At 39.6% G+C, this 21,429-nt stretch overlaps 1 protein-coding gene across 1 annotated transcript; it reads right to left on the reverse strand.

The window, feature by feature from the left end:
* Nucleotides 1-1,175: 1,175 nt before the first annotated feature.
* Nucleotides 1,176-20,473, reverse strand: LOC123251318 (solute carrier family 22 member 20-like). Its single transcript, XM_044680553.1, has 10 exons — nt 20,153-20,473; nt 18,032-18,135; nt 15,424-15,578; nt 14,621-14,789; nt 13,069-13,192; nt 9,869-9,984; nt 9,355-9,569; nt 8,034-8,142; nt 5,202-5,405; nt 1,176-1,278 (listed from the first exon to the last, which is right to left on the reverse strand). Exons 1-10 carry the CDS (start codon nt 20,471-20,473, stop codon nt 1,176-1,178), a joined length of 1,620 nt encoding a protein of 539 aa, XP_044536488.1.
* Between the last annotated feature and the right edge of the window lie 956 nt (nt 20,474-21,429).

Here is a 21,429-nt window from a genome sequence, read left to right on the forward strand (position 1 = left end):
AGTTGTCTCAGGAACCTCAGGTGGGGGAAGGGAGGTAGAGATGAAGTCTGAGTAAGGACCAGCCTTTAACTCAGCTTACAAAATACTATTGATAACTAAAGGGAATAAAAGATGACTGACTAGTTTCTTTATATCTAATACTATCAAATAACAATTAACCCTTCATAGATTTGAACTCCTCTCTAATTACTCTCCTTATTAACTCCACAGACATATAAGGTAAGGGAGGGAAGGTAGGAAATAATATTAGGGAAGGAAGATATAAAGGGTTTATCCAAAATAATAATTTCTTAAGTAAATATATCAAAGCTAGGCTAAATTTCAATACTACAACTAGGTAAGGAAGCAGCTCAGCTGATCAGACAACCTCCCTCCATGGGAGACCCTAATCAACTCTCTTTTCCTCAAGATTCCAAACTCCTAACAGCTTTTGGAACTCAGCCAAAGCTAGAAAAAACCATATGACCCCTTCTCTATACTACAGTTCCAACCCTTTCATTTGACTAATGAGAAAAGGAAAGTCCTGAAGTAGTTAAGTGATTTCCCCAAGGAAACACCAGCAGGATCATAGAGGATCCCATTGTCTGGATTTCAACCTGAGTCCTCTGACTGAAGATACACTCCTTCAAGTAAAGGGAGGTTTCCATGATTCAGGTCCTTTTCTAGATTCTCTAGAAGCATCTGGAGTCCCCAAAAATGTTTTGTCTGTCCAAAGTGCAACTTATTTTGCTTTCTACTTCTGCTTCTTACTTAAAGACAGGACTGACCTGTTGTGGCAAGCAGCTATAATCATTGGGAAAATCAGAGTTTGCTTCAATACCTGAAATCAGCCATATTTATTTCAATGGAATTTTCTAGGCAGAAGAGTTTTCATAAAAATGGATGAGTATTTAAGTAGTTAGCAAGAGAGCTCTGGAAAGGCAACCTTACTTTAAACCAAAGCTCCATTTCTCTTTTGTTCAATAGGCTGTTTTGAAGTATGAAATTTAATATTTCATTTCAGGGACTGAATAGAAAGGAAGTTATATTAGTCAGCCTCTTTCCATCCTCTCATCAGTCAGAGGGTCCATCTCAATTCAGAAATGGTAGATTTCCATTCTCAGCATGAAAAAAGTGAATATATATTCAGGCATTGCAGTCTCTCAGAAGTATGGATGTGGGTCCTTAAAAGAGAATCAAACTGAATCTTCAGCTTGTGTCATTTCTGCGAGAAGCAAAGTTGGCTGCTCCTGTACATCTTCACTGACATTTCCTTTCTGAGACTGAGGTCTCTTCACCCTTGTCAAGGAGATACATAAAACCAGAGGAAAGTTGTTCTCACACATCAAATACAAAGGTTTTCTGAGCTGGAAGAAAGGAGCTAAGAATCTTAGGGAAGGGAGATTTTTATCCCTAAAGAAACCTGGGATGAGAATGGTGAATTTACAGTAGATCTGGATAAGTCAACACAATTATTTCATCCAGTAGTTATTAAGAACCTACTATGTGCAAGGCACTGTGAGCTCCAAGATAAACATTACTAGAGCCCTTGTCTTCAAGGAAATGACATTCTATCTCATGTTGGAGATCTTTGGGAATAAGATGTACAGAGAAAATGGTCATCTCTGCATGAGGTCATGTCCTTTTAAGGTACTGCCCTCTCATCTGAAGCAGTTTGTTACCAAGGTAAGTCTGCTTTGATAGTCTACTTGTCTAAGGGTAGGTTCTGAGGGAAAGACTCAGATTTGTGGGAGAGTAGTTGCTCATTTTGAATGTGACAATGTGTGTGTACAGCAGTATTACAGACTCTAGAACTATCCTTTAAGGGACAAATATAAATTTACCTGGTCATAGACAGAAGTCAGAAGTTACTTAGTATTCCTTAGGTAAGGGAGGATCATTTCCAAGTGGTGTCCAGTGTTTGAACCCAGAAAGAGAGAAGAAATGGAAGTGGAAATGACAGATTTCAGAGATGTATCCTCCATGTTTGAATTCTGAAGTGATGGTTAGTACAGTTGCCCTTGAGGAGATTGTACAAGAGAGCAGAGGGACAGCTTCACAAGAGAGAATCAGACAAGTGGTAGAGCAGATCAACCAGTTTGGCAGAGGCAGTGTAGCTAGTGAAGGATAAGCATAGCGTGGATCAACTGAACTTAGCAGTGGTAGCATCTGCTGAACACAAGGCTACATTCATAAAGGGATTCATATGCACATTATTCAGGACAAGAAGAGGACATCACTATTTATTACACTTGTCCAATAGTGGGTTGCTTCCAACATATGGACATTATTCTCACATGTGTCTCGTTGGCAACTATTTCCTAGTATACATCCAATCTCCCCCATAGAATATGGGTGGATTTCTGGTAGAACAGGATCTAGGTTTATGTGTGGATTGTGATTTTTAATTCCTGTATTTATTTTTATCTGTTACTGTGCTGTTTTTTATTATCTCTTTGCCATATAGAGAAGTACATGACTAAGTCTCTAGTTTACAAGAGACATCAGTGTATTTAGCTGATTCTGCAATTAAAAATAGATTGATAGGGGGCAGCTGGGTAGCTCAGTGGAGTGAGAGTCAGGCCTAGAGACAGGAGGTCCTAGGTTCAAACCCGGCCTCAGCCACTTCCCAGCTGTGTGACCCTGGGCAAGTCACTTGACCCCCATTGCCCACCCTTACCACTCTTCCACCTATGAGACAATACACTGAAGTTAAGGGTTTAAAAAAAAAGTAGATTGATAACATCTAAAGACACAGGGTCATGAATAAAGGGAATGCATTTCTCCTCTTTAATCTGCAATGGAGCAAATTTCTGAAAAGCTCTCTTAACTCCTGGAGCTCAGCAAAAGGAAAGTGGGTATTTGTGGTGAGCTGTGTATTCCCCCTTATTAGGGCTTTTCAGACAAAATTTGAAGATGGCCATTTTTTCATCCTATGTTGTAGGATGGATTCTGGGGAGAAGGTGTGATGGAAAGTAGTGGATATAAATAACAGAAATACCTGAAGGCAAGTGATCAAGGGAGGAATCTAAGGGGAGGCAATTTTATGTGTGGAGAAGAATACTCAGTTGAATTGGTTATTGAATCAAGAGGGTTAAAAATGAAGGAGGGGTGAAGATTTGGGTTGAGAAGGAAATCTTATTGGACTGATGTGGATGAAAATGAGCTTAGAAGGACACAGGAAATAGGTGATATAGGAGAATAATAGATATGATCAGAGGAAATCAGAAATTCAGAGATCAAGATTTTTTAGGTGAAATAATTTTGCTTCATGCTGAGATCTAGGATATCTTCACCATTATAGTCAGCTGAGCTTGTGTGGAGACAAAAGTCATAGGAGTTGAGTGAATTGACAATTGTACAGGATTAGGATCCCTAATGTGGAAGTCTGAGAGGATGAATGTCATCATAGAGATGGATGAGAGGACTATCAGTGATGCCGGCAATTCATTCAGAAAGGAAACTCATTGAGACAATCTTCATAGTTATCTGAATGAAAATAGATGACAGCAATAAGAATGTGGATAGGATGACATGAGCATTGATGGATGGTAGGATGATATTATGTTCCAAGTGGGAGAGACTGGTAAGCAATGTTTGCATGGTCTTGGAGTGGCAATGGGAAGCAAGGAGTATTCTATCTCTTCTTGTAAGTCTTATGGTTTGGGGGAGCTGAGAGAAAGAGAAGCCAGCTCTGAGAAGAGGTACTCATCACTTTAGGATTAGCTCACTGATTTTTTCATCTGTGTAGAAGTCTGAGAAATCATTTTTTAAGTCTTTTCTTAATTTTTAGGTGCTTGTCAGTCCTCCTACTTAAGCTTTTCCATCAATCTTTGCATGAACTTTTCCTTTTCACACTTCTCCTTTCCCCAACTAGATGAAATTTTGCTTGCCCTTCATTTGTGAAGAGGACAGATAAACTTATGGGGTGATGTTCTTACTTGTAAGTGAATTGGATTTAAGTGAGACAGAGTGGCACAAAATCCTCCTCTTCTTCTATCTGCATTCATTGAAATCAAGTATCAAGACAAAAGTCAGGAAAATGAACAATGGCCAGTGATACAATGGATGACATTGATGCCTTCCAAGTGTGACCAAACTTGAAGCTTTACCTTTGGGGCAAATTGTATTTGTCTTGCCATGCCACTATTGAAAGTCTTCAGATACTTGGGGTAGACATTGTCCTAACTCATTGATGGGTTTGAGACTTCTTGGTTACTGACAAAGATGATTGTTCTAGACTCTGTCCATTGCAAAGATTCCTGATGCCATATGTGAGCGTTGGGTGAAAGGTGAACTCCAAAGAGGGATGAATATCTTTGAATATGGCTCAAGAAACCCTTTTCCAGAGATGCTAGTCCTCCTGGAATGCCCATTCATCCCAAAGATATAGTAATCTAAGAAAGATATTTCCTATGTTCTTTGTATTTTCACCATCTAATACTTTATATTGCTAATTTATTTTGTCATTTCATTCATGTCCGACTCTTTTTTACTCCATTGAGGTTTTCTTGCTTAGATGCTGGAGTGGTTTGCCATTTCCTTCCCCAGCTCAACTGAGGCAGATAGTGTTAAGTGACTGTTCCAGGTTTATAAAGCAGCTCAGTGTAAGAAGGCAGATTTGAAATTAAGAAGTCTGCCTTACTCCAGATGGGGCAATTCTGTTCAATTTGTGATCTGGTTGCTCTTCATTGCACATAGTAGGTACTTAATAGTTATTTAGTAAAGTAAATTGAATGGAAAAAATGTGCATTATACTATTGACCTGAACCATACATGTTATATCTATCATATAGTCAGGTATTTACATGTGTTTTGATTTCATCAGTTATCCCTTTAGCACAATACAATGCATTATATGATTGATAGGCAAACTATGGCCTGCAGGCCAGATGCGGCCCCCTGAAATGTTGTATCTGCTATGGGACATTATTACTAATCTGACGAATTCAATGAGTAGGATACAATACAATGAAACTTTGAAAGAGTTGCCTTAGAAACAGACTGACAGATGAGCATTTCTTTTCCTTTGGCCCCTCTTTAAAAAGTTGTCCCATCACTGCATTTTACCATTTGCCTTATTTTAAGCATGAATAGGGAGAAGAGATTTGTGGGCTGCATTATGAAACTTAGATTTGTAGTAATACTCTAAAGTTACCCACAGTATTTCCCTGGGCACTGGCATCCATTCTGAGCCCAAAGGCAAGATACCATAAACTGACCTATTCTCTGTCTCCTGGATGGTCTCCAGAAGTTGCAGGCCATTGGTTTCAAATAGGAAGGAGGCAGCAATAGCAGAAAGGATAGGCACCATTGCAGACACCACAGATGGCAGAATAGGGATATAGTGGCCAGTTATGTGGAAAATAGAAGAAAACAGGTTTCCAGTGATCATAGCAGTATTACCAACACTCATTCCCATCTGCCTGTAAATGAAGAAAATAGGAACAAATGTTAGAATAAAAGAAACTAGATGGCATGGACTCCTCTACTTCTTTCCTGCCTCCTTGTCACCTAGGTCAGTGCCTTTCCCATAATAAGGCATAAAGGCAATGGATAGATCTCAAACTTGACCCTCTAAAGTGTGGTGTGAAGCTGAGAAATAAGGGGGAGCAGGTTACTCATCCCAGAACCAAGCGACTTCTTCTAGGTTTAGCATTATTTTATCTTGTATGTACATGGACCTCCATAAGGTCTGATACTAAAACAACAGAAGGCTTATTTCAGTGAGTTTTACATGGGTACCTTACCAAAGAATATATGAAGAGGCAGCAACAAGGTGGCTCAGTGGATTAAGAACCAGGGCCAGAGACTAGAGGTCCTGGGTTCAAATGTGCCTTCAGACTCTTCCTTGCTGTGTGACCCTGCACAAGTCTCTTAATCCTCATTTCAAAGCCCTTAACACTAAACTGCCTTAGAACCAATACTTAGAACTGAATCTGAGATAGTAGATAAGGCTTAAAAAATAGTATATGAAGAGTTAGATCTTCTTTGGAGTCATTGTACTCATTTTGTTTTACAACCATTACAATAGAGATAACCACAATACCATGAATTGAATTGAATTGAATTGAATTGAATATACCCAGCCTCTGTTACTGAGAAGATGGAAAAAATTCCCTAGAATATCTCCACAATCTCAATGGAGGCTCTACTGTATGCCTCACAAGATGCAGCCTACCCTGGTATGAAGTGCTTTTGAGGGTCATTTCATGAACATCCCAAGACTTATAAATCAAAATTTCCATTTTTTAGGGAATATTAAACTTGCAGAACTTTCTATCTTTCTCCTCTTCTTACCCCAAGTTCTAGAACTTTGTCTCTGGGCTAAATTAATATCTATAAAGGCATGGTAAGAATTGTGATGACTCAGTAATAACCTTAATCTGTTTAATAAACTTCAACCATCTATCTCAATGCTGTTGCATGTTACATGAAAGACTCATCCCTAAAATTTAGCCATCTCTTTGATAGTTGCATGAATTTCAGAGTCCCCACACCCTTTGGGTACTACTCTTTCTATTTCCAGGTAACCTACAGAGGTCCAGCTGTGTTTATGAATATAGTAGCACAGATAAGTTATTGTGCTTTTCATAACAAAACATCATAGAATCACAAACCTGTGGTTCAAAAAGTTGTAACACCATCTAGTTTACTGTTCCCCTGATTATACAGAGAATTATCTCAGAGAAATGCCCTCTCTAACACTTGATGACATGTCCTAATGACCTAAATTTTTTTTTTAAACCCTTACCTTCCATCTTGGAGTTAATACCGTGTATTGGCTCCAAGGCAGAAGACTGGTAAGGGTAGGCAATGGGGGTCAAGTGACTTGCCCAGGGTCACACAGCTGGGAAGTGTCTGAGGCCAGATTTGAAGCTAGGACCTCCCGTCTCTAGGCCTGGCTCTCAATCCACTGAGCTACCCAGCTGCCCCTCTAATGACCTAAATTTTAACCCAAATCCTCTCATTGAAGAGCCAGTATTTCTTCTACTGTACATAGCTGTCCTGTCTTCTGCCCTCTGATATATTATGAAGACAAATTTGTGTTATGTATCCTATGTCTTTCTTTTTTATCACTCTGATCAGGGAGGTAGGACATGGAAACAATAAACTCAATGGGAGAAATGGTTAGATTTTGGAGAAGACTTTGGCGGAAAAATAAAATTTTCATTTCAAGCAAAAGATTTAAAAGTACAGGTGGTTGCACTGGTGAGAAAGTTAATAAAGTTGAGAGGTATTCTTCCCAGTGGATATTGAGATATGACAAAACTTGTGAAAAAGACTGATTCTGCTAGTATATAGTATGAAAAATTAGTACCTTGGAGAGAGAAGCTGGCTCTTTTTCATTGTGCTTTACTTTTCATCCTCCCTATGAATGTTCTTTCATTCTTCTGACCTTCCTTCTTCCAATAAATATCCTCTCTCACATCAGGATATTCAACACATATTTTTTATTATCATACCCAAATTTTACATTTCTCCATGTAACACTTACCCTTTGTAGTGGTAAAGATCAGATCAATGACTGACCTAAGAAATATCTGAACAAAGAAACAACTACTGAGCAGCAGGTTAATGTCCCTGAAATGCAAAACAAATAGGTTTCTTCATGCCCTTCAAGAATGCCAGAGACACTCTTCACTTGGACTGATTTATAAGGCTTTCACTTCTGTCAATTACTTTATTGTTTTTCTTTAGCCAAATTAGGTAAAGCAGATGGCAATTAGAACCAGAGATGCTTGTTAAATAATTTGATGTCTTCATTATAAGTCCATCCTTTGAATATTCACCTATGATATAAAGTTAATAGAGTGGAAGATCCTTCAGAACAGGATGGTTTTGGTTATGCCTTTCTCTCCCAAGTGCCAAGCACAATTTCTGCTTCAGAAAAGGTACTTAATAAATCCTTGTTCAGTTGAGTTAAATAGAATATACATGGGCTGAGTTTTCAATCCAGTGACTCAGTACATTTATATCACTTTGATTTATTGATAGGAACATTTACCATTTTTGACCATTGAGGATCTGGTTACATTTCCCTGAATTCATACCTGATTTCAGTTGGGTAGAGTTCCAATGTGTAAAGGAGAAGACATGAAAGGGCACCTGCAAGGCTTCCTTTTCCAAGCACAGCAAGTATCATCCTAAGAACAGTCATATCTGAGGACACACGATGGGAAAATCAGGGTTTATTTAAGCTAAGCTTTTCTACTGTACCTGGCTGCCTTCAGCCCTCTGACATATTATGAAAACAAAGTTGTGTTATGTACCCAGTGTTTTTCTCTTTTATCATTGTGATCAGGGAGGTAGGACATGAAAGCATTAATGTCAATGGGAGAAAAGATTAGGTGGTAGAAAAGAGACTTTAGTGGAAAAATGAATTTTCCATTCCAAGCAAAGATTTAAAAGTGCAGGTGGTTCTGCACTTTCTGGTGTTCATTTGGAATCTCTTTCATTTGTGTTTAGGACAAGGAGAGTTTCAAGCTATGACAAATTCCTCTAACTCATCTCAATTTGATTGGCATTTGTATGTTTAGTCTTGCTGTGGTAAAAAAGCAGTTTCCCATGCAGCTATCATAAAGGAAACCATTCTCTTCCTGAGCCTTTTTCCAAAGGGTTGCAGCCAGTGGCTCTGCTTGTGTGATGTACAAGATGGCTAGAGGCAAACATTCCTTAGACATCTTCCTCTTCTGCATACCAGAGCAGAGAGAAGAAAGGTTGAAGGGGGCCTATTACATGGAATAACACATGTTATTACTGAACCAAGTCAATCAAGTGAAGATCCACTTCCTTTGCTGATATCTTTGGTTTTGACAAGTGATTCCTTGCCAAATAGATCCCGCCTCTTTCCTATATCTAGAGAATCCTTTATTTTAACTAAAAATAAGCAGAGAGGGATAAAAGCAGTTTAACAAATGTAGGCATAGCATAAGAAATTTTGTATACCCACAGTCCGTCAGTCTTGAGAAGAGAAGAACCATTCTTTCCTATTTCTTATAATGGTGTTTCATCATGATAACTACATAGTGTTTATGCTTTTGTTGTTATAAGTATTTCTTTTTATTTTGTTGTGCTCATTGTGTATTTTTTCTTATTCAACTTATTTCACTCTGCATCAGCTCATATAGGTTTTATCATATCCTCTTCAATTCATTATTTCTTTCACCAAAACAATATTCTATTGCTCTTCTATGGAACAAATTGCATAGCCATCCTCCTATCAAGCCTGGCCCACATTTAGACCTATGCTAGAGAATGGTTTCATTCTCCCTCATGTTATCTTTGCTATCCTAGAGCCCAAGACAGTGGCACCACTTATTCATTGTAGATACTTTCTAAATATTGGAATCCATTCAGTGAAAAGTTTCTCACCTTGAGGCACAAATATGTCAATGATGATCACGAATCCAGAGAAAATTTCAAGGAAAATTAAGGTGAAGCGTCGTCCCAGATAGGACATGCTAATAGATACTAGCAGCTTGACTGGGAGATCTATGATTGCAAACAGCACTTGGACCAAATAAATCGTGATGCCAAATTTCTGGAAGTCCAAAAGTATTCCATACACAGAGAATCCAGTGGTAAACCTGGAATTGGAACTATTTGTTATACTGTAAAGGTGTTTCATTTTTCATTTCTGTACGATAAAATGTTTCTTTTGCCCTAAAAAGATAATATTCTTTTTCTGAGTCTAATTCAAATAATAATTCCAGCATCCCACACAGCTCATTTCTCACTTTATCAGATTTCTGAGCCCCAATCTCTTAGGTCCACTCTTTTCAGGATAATAGTTTTCTGAAGGTCCAAACTGGAGATTGAACATATCTGACTCATATTTGTGGGATATTCTCAGTCAAAACATACGTTTAAAATGAAATTCATTTACCATAAAGACACAATACACAATGAGATCTTGCATATTCCTGGAGTCTGGAAAAGGTCTCTGAAATGAGAAGTTGACTTTACAGTTTCAAGATCTTCCTGAATGTGGGACATTATTCCCTAGACAGGAGGGAAAGCAGAGTAAGGAAAAGTTGGCTTAAATACTTGAGGTTAAGGAGTCTGGGGAATTGAGTATTGAGGAGACCACTTTTCTGTTATTATCTTTCTTGACAAAGACACTACCATGTTTGGAAACCATGGTAACTATCCAAATAGGAAACTACACATAACCATCAGAGAGAATCAAGCTATGCCTAGTCCAGGCTGTAATCAGCCTATCTTCTCATTTGACCCCTCCACCCAATCATGCCATTGACTTTGCTCCTGTGAGCCATGGAACAGAGGGATATGAATTTAGGTTTAGAAGTAACTACTGAGGCCATCTATCCTAATCCTCTTATTTTGCATAGGTGGAAACTGAGATATCTGCAACTAAATGTCTTTGACTAATGTCATAGAAGTGGTGAGTATTAGAAATGGGTTTGCAATCAAGGGCCCTGATTCCATATCCAGTCACAACTTTATGTCTGGTACCTAAGGAGAGAGAGACAGAGACACACACAAGCACACATGCACACACGCACACACACACAGACAGAGAGAGACAGAGAGAGAAAAAATAACCTTCCATTTAAAGAACAGTTTTTCAGTACTCTTATTAAGGATTTCAACCCTCACATTTTAAGGTGTCCCTTCCAACAAAATGCACCTGGAAAATTCTCTCAAGAATTTAGCCCTTCTACCTCTAGTATCCTAAGCCCCATCCACCTGAGGAGACCTTTCCTAATAGCTTCAGTTTTTAATTACTCCCCCCTTCAAATTATGTTGTCTCCTTTTGCATTTCCTCATCTGTGTCCTTGTTAGCTGTGACCATGAAATATATTTTCACCAAGATCTGAAGCTATTTACATTTCTTCTTTGTATTTCCTGTGCCTAGCACAGTGAATGGCACATAATAGGTACTAGATAAGTGTTTATCAACATGGGAGTTAGGAGTCCTAATTTGGAAAAAGTAGCCTGAGGAGAAAATGTGGAAAAATCAAGGTGTTAATAAGCTGCTGATGGAGCTTCAAACTAATAAACCCAATTTTGGGAGCAATCTGAAAACATGCCAAACATTCTGTAGAACACTGGATACCCTCTGATCCATCAATACCACTACTGGGTCGATATCTCAAAGAGATTAAAGACAGGGAAAAAGAACAAACCTGTACAAAAATATTAAGAGCAGCTTTTTTATGGAAGAAAAAAAAACTGTACCCGAAGGGATGTCCATCATATGGTGAATGGCTGAACAAGTTGTGTTATATGCTTTTAATGGAATACTATTGTGCCTTAAGAAATGAGAAGATGATCACAAATTTTGTAAAGACTCTAGGAAGTGAAGCAAAGTCAAGTGAGCAGAACCAGAAGAATGTTGTTCACAGTAAGAAAAACAATGTGTGATGATCAAATGAGAATGATTTGACTATTTTTAAGTAAGGCAAGGATCCAGGACAACTTTAAGAGACTCACGACAAAAAAAAGAGGATATCCACTACCACAGAAGGAACGCATGGAGTCTGAAAGCAAATGGGAACATACCATTCTTCACTTTCTTTCCTCCAAGAAATTTTCTCTAATGTAGTCAATGATTGTTCTCTTTTATAAGACAAACATGGAAATATATATTGTATGATAATATATGTACAACTCCTATCATATTTTCTGCCTTGTTTGAGAAGAGCGAGGAGTGGGAGGGTGAGAGAGAGCATGGATTGCAAAATGTCAAAAAGTAAATATTAAAAATTGTACTTATATTTAATTTCTAATAAAATAAGAATTTATTATAAAAGGAACAGCAAAGAAAAAGCTACCAGAAGAGCTGAAAAATGATTTGACCCAAATTAAGATGAGAACAATATGACACAATAAATTTGAAAGACATGGATGGCCTGAATCCAAGAAGTGTCATCATTTGGAAAAGTTGGGAAGCTACTGTCAACTCCTCTTCTACTCAAGCCTATTCCCTCACTCCACTCCTCCCACCTCCTTTTAAACTCCTAAGTCAACAAGAAGCCCATTGAAAAGACTCAAGCAAACTCAAGAAGAACTTCTTGAATATCTTAAGGTTGGGTCAGATGCCTTCTAGCAAGCCAAAACTTTGAATTCATCCATTTCCAAATATACTTTTTAAGCTTGGGCCCATTTTCCCCTAGACTCAGTGGGTTCTTTTTATTTTCCTCAAGGGCTTCTTGATACAGGGAGCATGTTATACCTATTGATTATAGCAGGAGGGAGACTAAAGAAGGCTACTTGCTTTCAAGTATTCTTATTATGTTATTGTTGTTGTTCAGTTGTTTCAGTCCTGTCAGATTCTTCCTGACCACATTTAGGGATTTCTTGCGAAAAATACTGCAATGGCTTGCCATTTCCTTCTTCAACTCATTTACAGATAAGGAAACTAAGGCAAATGGGATTCAGTGCCTTACCAGGGTCACACAGTTATTAAGTGTCTAAGGCCACATTTGAACTCAGGTCTTTCTGGCTACATAACTAGTGCTCTATCCATTGTGAATTCAGCTGCCCATACTTCTCATTATTTCATGTTAATAAATATACTTTTGTAAGAAGCTCCCACAGGCTGGCTGATACAAGCACTGATTTTTTAAAATCCTTACCTTCTGTCTTAGAATCAAAAATAAGTCTAGGTTCCAGGGTTGAAGAGTGTTTAGGCTAGGCAACTGAGGTTAAGTGACTTGTCCAGGGTCATAAAACTGGGAATTATCTGTCACCAGTGGTCTATCCAGTGCACCACCACTTAACAGTTGTCTCTTGACATACTGATATGTTTGCTTTCTCATGAGATAAGCTTTATAACCTTGCCAGTTCTGACTGAACCACTAAGCTACTCAGTGCTAGATTCAAAGCTCAGCTCCAGAAGGGAACTCACCCAGGTGCTAGATACATCTATTTGTCTGCTCCTGCCAACTGCTCTCCATCCTAGATTTGTCCTTAACTTTCCTTCCCTGGGAGGCATTTATTTCACTTGTAACTTTATCCACTACTTGTTAAAATAACTAAACAGTTAAAAAATCTAAAATAGTTGATATTCTAGAAATCCTATTTTCTTGTGCATGTAGTGAGGATTTCCCTTAGTCATACATCTGGAGTGAGCTTCCTCCCTTCTTCCTTCTGGCCATTTATCCATGCCACCTTCTGTAGGGTCTTCACAGCCATGTGGAGTTTGTTGTGGCTGATTAGCCAACGAGCAGATTCTGGGAGGGCCCTAATAAAACAAGGAGAAAAATGAAAATCCTTGAGGAAGGGATCCAAACATAGCAAAGTACCCGTGGCCCTCCTGGGATTGTAGCTAGCTCTGGGCTCTATTCCAGAGTTATATCCAACTTGGGCATGTTATTGGGTCAGTTTCTAGACTATTTCCCTCCCCCACAGGATGTGTTCCCAAACCAGGTAAGTCCCACTATCAGAAAGATGGTCCAGAGTGGGAATTCCTTTCTTGATTGTTCCTGAGGGCTCCTATTACTGAGCTAAACTTCCTTTTGGCAACAATAAAGCCACTAAGATTCCCACCTTGGTCTTCTTGGAAGGGCTTCATGGCATTCACATCCATGTGCCCGTATGGACTCTGCAAGATTAGAAATAATGTTGGATATATAAAAGGAGCTTGAAATTGAGATTTTAGCAATCTGGGAGAACCCAATTCCTTAACCAGTCTGTCAGTAAACATTTTAGAAGACATACCATAGAGCAGTCCATGTGCTAGCCACTGGGTGGAATGATAACATTGCAAGCAGTCCCTGAACCAAAGGAGCTGACAGTCTATGAGGGGAGGGACATGTGCATGTACATATAAGTAGATGGATAATCTTCCCAAAATAAATATAAGTTTATTGATTGAGGTTGAGGAGGGGAAACAGGAAGAGCTGGCAGGAGCTGTTTAGAAGGTTTTACCTGTCTTGATCTTGGGACAAAACTTGGGGTTCTAAGAATCAGATTGAAGGATTGTTCTTCTGCATTCTAGAAAGCTTTCAGGTCACCTTGATTACTGGCCAGGGACTCCTGACAGCCTTCTGTAGGTGGGACCCAGCATGGCCGAAGGCCACATGACCTTTTTTGAACTTCTCTCAGCTTCAGTTTCCTCATTTCCAAAATGGGCATGTAAATAGCACCTACAATCCCAGGAGCAGTGTGAGAGCCCAGTGAGACAGAATATGCAAAACTTTTTGGAAACATTCCAGGGCTGCAGTTATTACTAAAGGAAATTTTGGAGAGTCAATTCAGGGATGCTGGTGGTGGTCAGAACCAGGGCACAGAAAATAGCATCTCTGTATTCTTAGCTATTGATGAAGACCAGTTAGATCTGATAGAAGCCCCCTGTGGAACTTTGATGGCTTTAGAGCCCTGACCAGCCCTTTCCCGGCCTGATACAAGCATCCCCCATTGAATATACAAATTTTGCTATTGAGTAGGTGAGTGAAGAGGAGAAAGACTTAGGAGGGCTTTGGAGCAGCTTTGCAAAGCAGCCTTCCTCCATGCCACACTCACTCAGGAGCTTCTCCTCTTTCCCACCTCTTGTCCTGTCTAATTTGAGTCTTTGATGGTACTGAACACAGGGTCTGGCACATAGTAGGTGCTTAACAAATGCTACAGGACTGACTGGCTGGACAATTAGTTTGCTGTCCTGTCCACATACATGGAGAAAAGAAAAATGATCCCATATGAGACTGAAGTGGAAAACTGGAGCCAGCGCCAATCTCGAACCAGATAGGCCCATGCAGCCAGGAGGATCTGTCCCAGAGAGTAGGCGTATACATTAGAAGCATTCACCAGGACTCTTCTCTCAATAGGCGTCCACTCTAAAGCTTCAGGGGAAAAGAAGATGAACAGTTAGACTTCCTGAAGTGCAGAGAGAATGATTAGCAGGATTGATAAGAACTTGGGATGAAATAGGAGAGATTGAAAGGGAGATAATGGAGGAAGGGAGAGAGAAGAGAGGAAGAAGGAGAGAAAAAAAGATGAGGGGGAGTAAGAGAGAGTAGGCAATGGGAAAGACAGCCTGAAAGGAAGAGAGGAAGACAGGGAGAAAGAGAAGCAAAGGGAAAGGAAGATGGACAAAGAGAGGGCATGAGATTTAGAGAATTCAAAGGTGGGAAAACGCTGTCCATGCAACTTGATTCCTTTTTTTGCATCTTATAATTTTAGAGAGTTAATCTAGTCCATCGAGAGGTTCTTGGACTTGCAAAGGGTCACAATGCTCTCAAGTGCCAGAGTAAGGATTTGACCCCAGCTCCTCCTGCCCTCTAGGCCAGCTCTGTATTCACTGTCAGTAAATTAGGTCTCTTTTAAGAAGATGTTTACTCCTATGACCCCTCTATCACATTTTAAATGGACTTTTCTTAACTTCTCTGCTCCCTCCTTGGCTCAGAATATCTCAGTCTTTCTGTATCTTTCCCCAGAAGGTAAGCACAAGGAATTCCCTTCCTTCACGGTACTTACTCAGGCAGTTTTTGGTTATGTTGGCACCTATTAATGCAGCAGCAGTGAGGAATCGAAGTATGGCATAGGCAGCAAAAGTGGGCACAAAGGCTGCACAGGTACCAGTAATGGTGACCATCAGTGTGGTGCACATCAGTATTGTCCTCCTCCCAAACCTAGGCACAAGGTAACAAAGTGGCATTACTTAAAAAGGTTTGGCCCTTGCTTGGCCCCTACTGTATTCTCTCCTCTCTAGCAATTGTCTGGACGTGTGCTCTGACTTGCTCCATTTGGAAACAGCAATTCTTTTCCTGCTCTTGTATGGAAAACCTAAATACTGAGAAGATCTACTTACTTTCCCTAATCCCACCCATCAGTAGCCAAGTGAGGAGCCAAGTCATATGGAACCTGCTCTGGAAACTCAGTTGGCAGATTCCACTTTTCACCAGAGCCCTTATCCCAGAAGTATTGGCCATTTGCTAAGTTCTAAAGAGCATCTATTTGAGGGTCAGTGTGGTCAGGCCCTGTCCCCTGTCAAAATGCAAATATTTTAGGAAAGTTAGTGTATAAAGCTCTCGTTATCACTTGTTGCCCATCAGTTTTTTCTTCTCTCTTTAATCTGTGTGTCAACTGATGTCAGACAATATGAATTTAAGTGTGAAGATTTAGTCATATTAACATCTTGATATGATTCTTGATGTTCACTGTTAGAAAGGGGATTAATAAGTCCCTTTAGGACCCTCTTAACTTAATTCTTTTATATTTAGGTCCATTCAATTGCTATTAGGTGAGGCGAACAATAAACAATATGATCCCAAAGATATTTTATAGCCTAAAATTTGTTCAAATTTTATTTTAAAAAATATTTTATTAATTTTAATTCTATGTAAATTTTTTTAAACTTTTGATTTTTAAAATTTATATTTCCCAATCTGTCCCTCCCTATTCCTTCTTCCTTGCCTTTGAGAAGGCAACCAATTTAAAGAGGGTTCTCTCTTGTGAAGTCTTACAAAATGTATTTCTATACTACGCATGCTGTGAAAGAAAAAACAAAATTCCTCAAAAGCAAGAAAAATTTGAAAAGTAAAAAAAATATCTTCAGGGGGGCAGCTGGGTAGCTCAGTGGATTGAGAGCCAGGCCTAGAGACGGGAGGTCCTACGTTCAAATCCAGCCTCAGACACTTCCCAGCTGTGTGACCCTGGGCAAGTCACTTAACCCCCATTGCCTACCCTTACCACTCTTCCACCTATAAGTCAATACACAGAAGTTAAGGGTTTAAAATAAAAAAAAAAATATCTTCAGATTCCAATTCCATTAATTCTTTCTTTGGAGCTGGATAGCATTTTTCATCATTAGTTCTTTAGAATTGTCTCTGATCATTGTGCTGCTGAGAATAGCTGAGCCATTCACAGTTGATCATCACACAGTATTGATGTTGCTATGTAAAATGTTCTCCTGGAGCTGTTCTTTTCACTTTGCATGAGGTTATGTCTTTACTGATTTTCTGAAACTATCCTGCTCACCATTTCTTACAGCACAGTAGTGTTCCACCAGAATCACACATCACACATGTTCAGCAATTCCAGAATAGATGGACTTCCCTTCTATTTCCAATTCTTTACCGGGGGGGCGGGGGAAACAGCTGTTGTGAATATCTTTATACTATAGGTCCTTTCATTTTTTGTTCTCTTTGGGATACAGACCTAGTAGTCCTAACTGGGTCAAAGTATATGCATTATCTAACTATATTTTTAACAGATAATAATCCAATCTGTGCCTAGTGAGAAGGAGAAAACTGACAACATCAATAGGTAAAGTCTCTCTAACATAGGGAATTCTTTTTCTGTGTGCTCTGTTTTCCTTTGAGACAGAGAAAGACACACACACACACACACACACACACACACACACACACACACACAGATTCACAAAATTTACATTTGTTCTGTATATTTGGAGCTCAACCTTTGTCCTTTCTTCCAAGCCTTGGTCTAAAGGCAAGAAATTAGAGAGAAAGGATCATCTATTTGCTCTTGTTTGGGACCCAAGTGCTTTAGGTTTGACAGGGTGAGTGGCTCCATGCTCCATGGTGTGATACAAGAGATCTTCTTGCCTGGAATTTTGACTTGTCTGTGGCCACTTCATGAGTGGTGACAGTCTAGAAAGTAACCTGCTGTATCCCATCAACAGCATTGCTGCATTCATGATGAGGCATTGAACATATCAGTTTTGATTAGGAAACAGAGTCAGAGTGATCTCCTGAAAGGACCTATGGGACCCTAGAGATCACTAGAAATTTGCCTAGAGCAGTGATTCCCAAAGTGGGCGCTACTGCCCCCTGGTGGGTGCTGCAGTGATCCAGGGTAGTGGTGATGGCCGCAGGTGCATTTATCTTTCCTATTAATTGCTATTAAAATTAAAAAAATTAATTTCCAGGGGGCTGAGTAATATTTTTTCTGGAAAGGGGGTGGTAGGCCAAAAAAGTTTGGGAACCCCTGGCCTAGAGAAAAGGCAGAGAGAAGACTTAAAGTAATCTCTCAAGTTTTGCCTTCACCAATTTGCATCCTAGATTTGGTACCATGGCCTTTCAAGTACATTTGTACCTCCATGTAAGTCCTACAGACTCACCTGTCAGAGAGTATCCCAAACACAAGACTGCCTGCCAGCTGTCCTGCTGAGAGCATTATGAGAGCAGTTGATTTTAGTAACTTCTGTCCACAAACCAGATCCCACTGAAAAAGAGGATGCCAGAAAGTGAGAGAGAAAAGAAGAGAAAGATTGAAAATGTGATCCCACATGGAGAGGCTGAAAATTTTGAATAGGTGTATAATTATTAGATTTGGACTCAATTCAATCAATTACTTATTCATTCAAGCACATTTTTGTTGATCTTTATGAATTACATTTATCAGGTTTTTAAGTAAATCTTTAACCTGAAGGATCTTTTTGATTGGTTTTTCATTATATTATGATAAGAATTTATTTAGTTTCATTAAGAGAAGCTTTCAGATCAGAGAAAGGGTTTTTACACTTTTACGCTGTCCCTTTTAAGGGAGGAGACAGGCAAAGTCTGCAGCGGGCCCTGTAAGGGAGCTAGGAAATAAGGAGTTGGCAGCTGGCATTTGGGCCATCTCTGGCTCCCTGAGGGTCCTGTTTCTCGGTCTTGCTTGGGAGCGGGAGGCTGGGTCTTTCTCTGACAGCAAAAGAAGATATTTAGTAACTTTGAAACTGCTTATTTGAAATTTGAGATTCTCATACTGAGCTGAGTGTTTTACTGAGAGCTTTTCTCTTCAGAACCTGAAGGGGGATTTAAAGAGCTATTTTGTGTCCACTAGGACTGACAGTTGGAAAGGACTGGAGTAAGAAGAACCTGTCAGAGGCCTTGTCTTTGACTGAGGAGGGAAAGAAGCTGCATTGGTTTCTTCAAGAAGATTATACATATATTACTTAAGAAATTAATTATCAAATTAAGATTCATCAATTAGAGTAGAGAAATATTATTTAAGATAGCTCAGTGTAGTTTAAGGAGATCTGGCTCTGTTCAGACAAGAAGATAATCTGTGAGGAGTTAGTTCGGTGGGATTTTATTTAGATTTTGTAGTTTAAGGATTTATAGATTTCCTATTATATCCCTAATTCCTAGTTCCTATGCTTTTTTTCCTCTACCTACTTTTTTTTTTTTTTTTTTTATCCTGGGACTCCATTCTAGGAGATAGGGCCACAACATGGAGAAGAGTCAAATCTACATTGGACTGAGTGGATGTTCGACACTGTAGGGACTTTACTGGATGGGTTTGAAATCACCCTGTTTGCAGAACACCCACATATTCAGGTCATAGCCCTATTGGGACAGTGTATTTAACTCAATAGTTGATATCTCCTGATGGTCAGAGACTTGATATTTTGGGTTCTGGCTCAGAGGACACATTGAATTCCTCAGTGTGAAACTGCCTGAAAAGAGAAGGTGGCTTGTATCCCAGTGTGTGTGGTGCACAAAAGGAAGGCTTGGAATCAAGAAGACCCAGTTTCACACAGTCCCTCTGTCCCATTCTGGCTTGGTTACCTTGAGAAATCAGTCAAAATCTCAGGCTCTCCCAGGCTGCTCCCTTTATGTTGCAGCCTAGCTGATGGGCTGCATGTATAGAAGGATTCTTTTCAATAAGAACTTCCTATACTTAGGAAATCCCGAATTTTAATAGAAAAGATGACATGGACAAGGTTCCTCCCTCAGACACTTCCTAGCTGTGTGACCCTGGACAGGTGATTTCACCTCCTTAATTCTCCATTTCCTGATCAAATAGATATCATGTTTGTATCACTAACCTTACAGGGTTTGTGAGGTTGAAATGAGGTATTTTCTATAGAACTAGAGATCTGTCAGTTATTATTGACAATGACTGGGTTGCTAATCATCTAATTCTAATAGCATTTTATGCCTAATGTTTAACAGAGAGAGTCCATGGGAGATAATATAAAATATCCAGAAGATCTCATTATTGCCATTATGAAACTTCTGCCTCCCAGAGCCTTTCAGTGCAGCCAGACTTAACTAGGAATTAAAAAGGACTCACTCAACACAAAAGAAAAGCAACTTGCCAAGAGACTTTGGGTTTATTTTTCTGATTTTCCTAGGGAGGGGGTCACTTTGAGTAGAAGAGAATTAAGAGTTTGATGCTATTTTTTTGGGTTAAAAGGAAAGTGAAGAATCTGATTAAACAGCTGTTGGCTCGCAGTAGGATTTCGACTGACCTCAGTGACAATGGTAGAGAGGAAGACACTCTTGTCATAGACCCATCCATCCAGGCAGTCCTCAGTGGCCAGTCTTGCTTCCTCTGTGACATTTGCATTCAGGAGCTGCCACTGAGGCTCAGTGAACCTGAGGCACATCTCTGGCTTCCCAGCCTTATCCATGGGAATGGACACTCTGAGCAGGTCCCCATGCCTTCCATCTCTTGAGAAAAGAGACTCAGCACTTGTCTGGTTCTGGATCCGGCAATGGTGCTGTGGTATCCCTTCTGTGAAGTGCCTTATGTAAAAGTGACAGGCATAAAGCACCCCAGGAATGCTCATCAGTGCAGTCATTAGAACCTGGAAATGCCCCATTCCCCCAATTGTTCTAAGTAAGTCAGAGAACCCCATCCTGACTCTTCTCAGTCTCTGGCAGCAGTGACTTCTCCGCACACAATGTTTAGCTTTGGTGTCTTGAACTGAACGCCTTGTACCCCAGTCAAGTTATAATCAGCAGCCCTTGGGCATTTGGCCTGACTTTACTGCAGTCACATTTCATTTATCTAACTACACCCCAAGTAAAATTTTAAAATCACTTTTTTGATTTATTGCTCTCTCTTCTTTTTACGTTCCCTTCATTTCCAAATATAACTTACTTCTCACACCATATCACATTGCTATCCATTATAAAAAAAGTAGAAAATAATTGTTTTCCTCACACTCCTTCCTTCTCTTACCTAAATTTACACTTTAGCATGTTCTGTGCATTTGATATATTTACACATATATAAAGTACATGCACATACGCATCCATATCTGGTTGGATCTAAGGGTGGTGAGGGAACCCACCAGTTTGTTCTTTTGCTACACAGGACTTCTCTGTCAATCCTCTCCAGTAAAATCTCTTTATTCTCAAGCTATCTCTCATTACAGGGAGATTTTTCTCTGAGGATAATCTGCCACTCTTCTATCAACATAATCTGGGCAGGATTGAGTATGTTGATGCCAGAAATTAAGCCAAGTTGCAAAACATTTTTTTCTGTTTATTCACTTATTAACAGAGCCATCAAACAGTCTGTCTGAGCGTGACATAAAACTAAGACACATTCTGTGAACTATAGGAGAGACCAAGCATTGAACCGACTAGCAAAATATATCTATTATTCAGTGGCTCTGTGATCTCAAGCCTGTGGGCATTTTGCCCAACAGAGTGGCTCTGTGATCTCAAGCCTGTGGGCATTTTGCCCAACAGAGTTGGGCATAAGTTGCCCAACAACTTATCCATTAGAGTCACCAGC

The sequence above is a fragment of the Gracilinanus agilis genome, chromosome 6, assembly GCF_016433145.1.
Source record: "Gracilinanus agilis isolate LMUSP501 chromosome 6, AgileGrace, whole genome shotgun sequence".
Taxonomy (NCBI): Eukaryota; Metazoa; Chordata; class Mammalia; order Didelphimorphia; family Didelphidae; genus Gracilinanus; species Gracilinanus agilis.

Excerpts from the sequence above, each read along its gene's own strand:
- LOC123251318 (XM_044680553.1), bottom strand. The coding sequence starts at position 20,473 with ATGAGCATTCCTGGGGTGCTTTATGCCTGTCACTTTTACATAAGGCAC. Across the intron at positions 15,579-18,031 it reads TTTGGGATACTCTCTGACAG|GTTTGGGAGGAGGACAATAC; the intron begins GTGAGTCTGTAG and ends CCTTGTGCCTAG. Across the intron at positions 1,279-5,201 it reads ATCCAGGAGACAGAGAATAG|GGTGAAGAGACCTCAGTCTC; the intron begins GTCAGTTTATGG and ends CTCCTTGACAAG.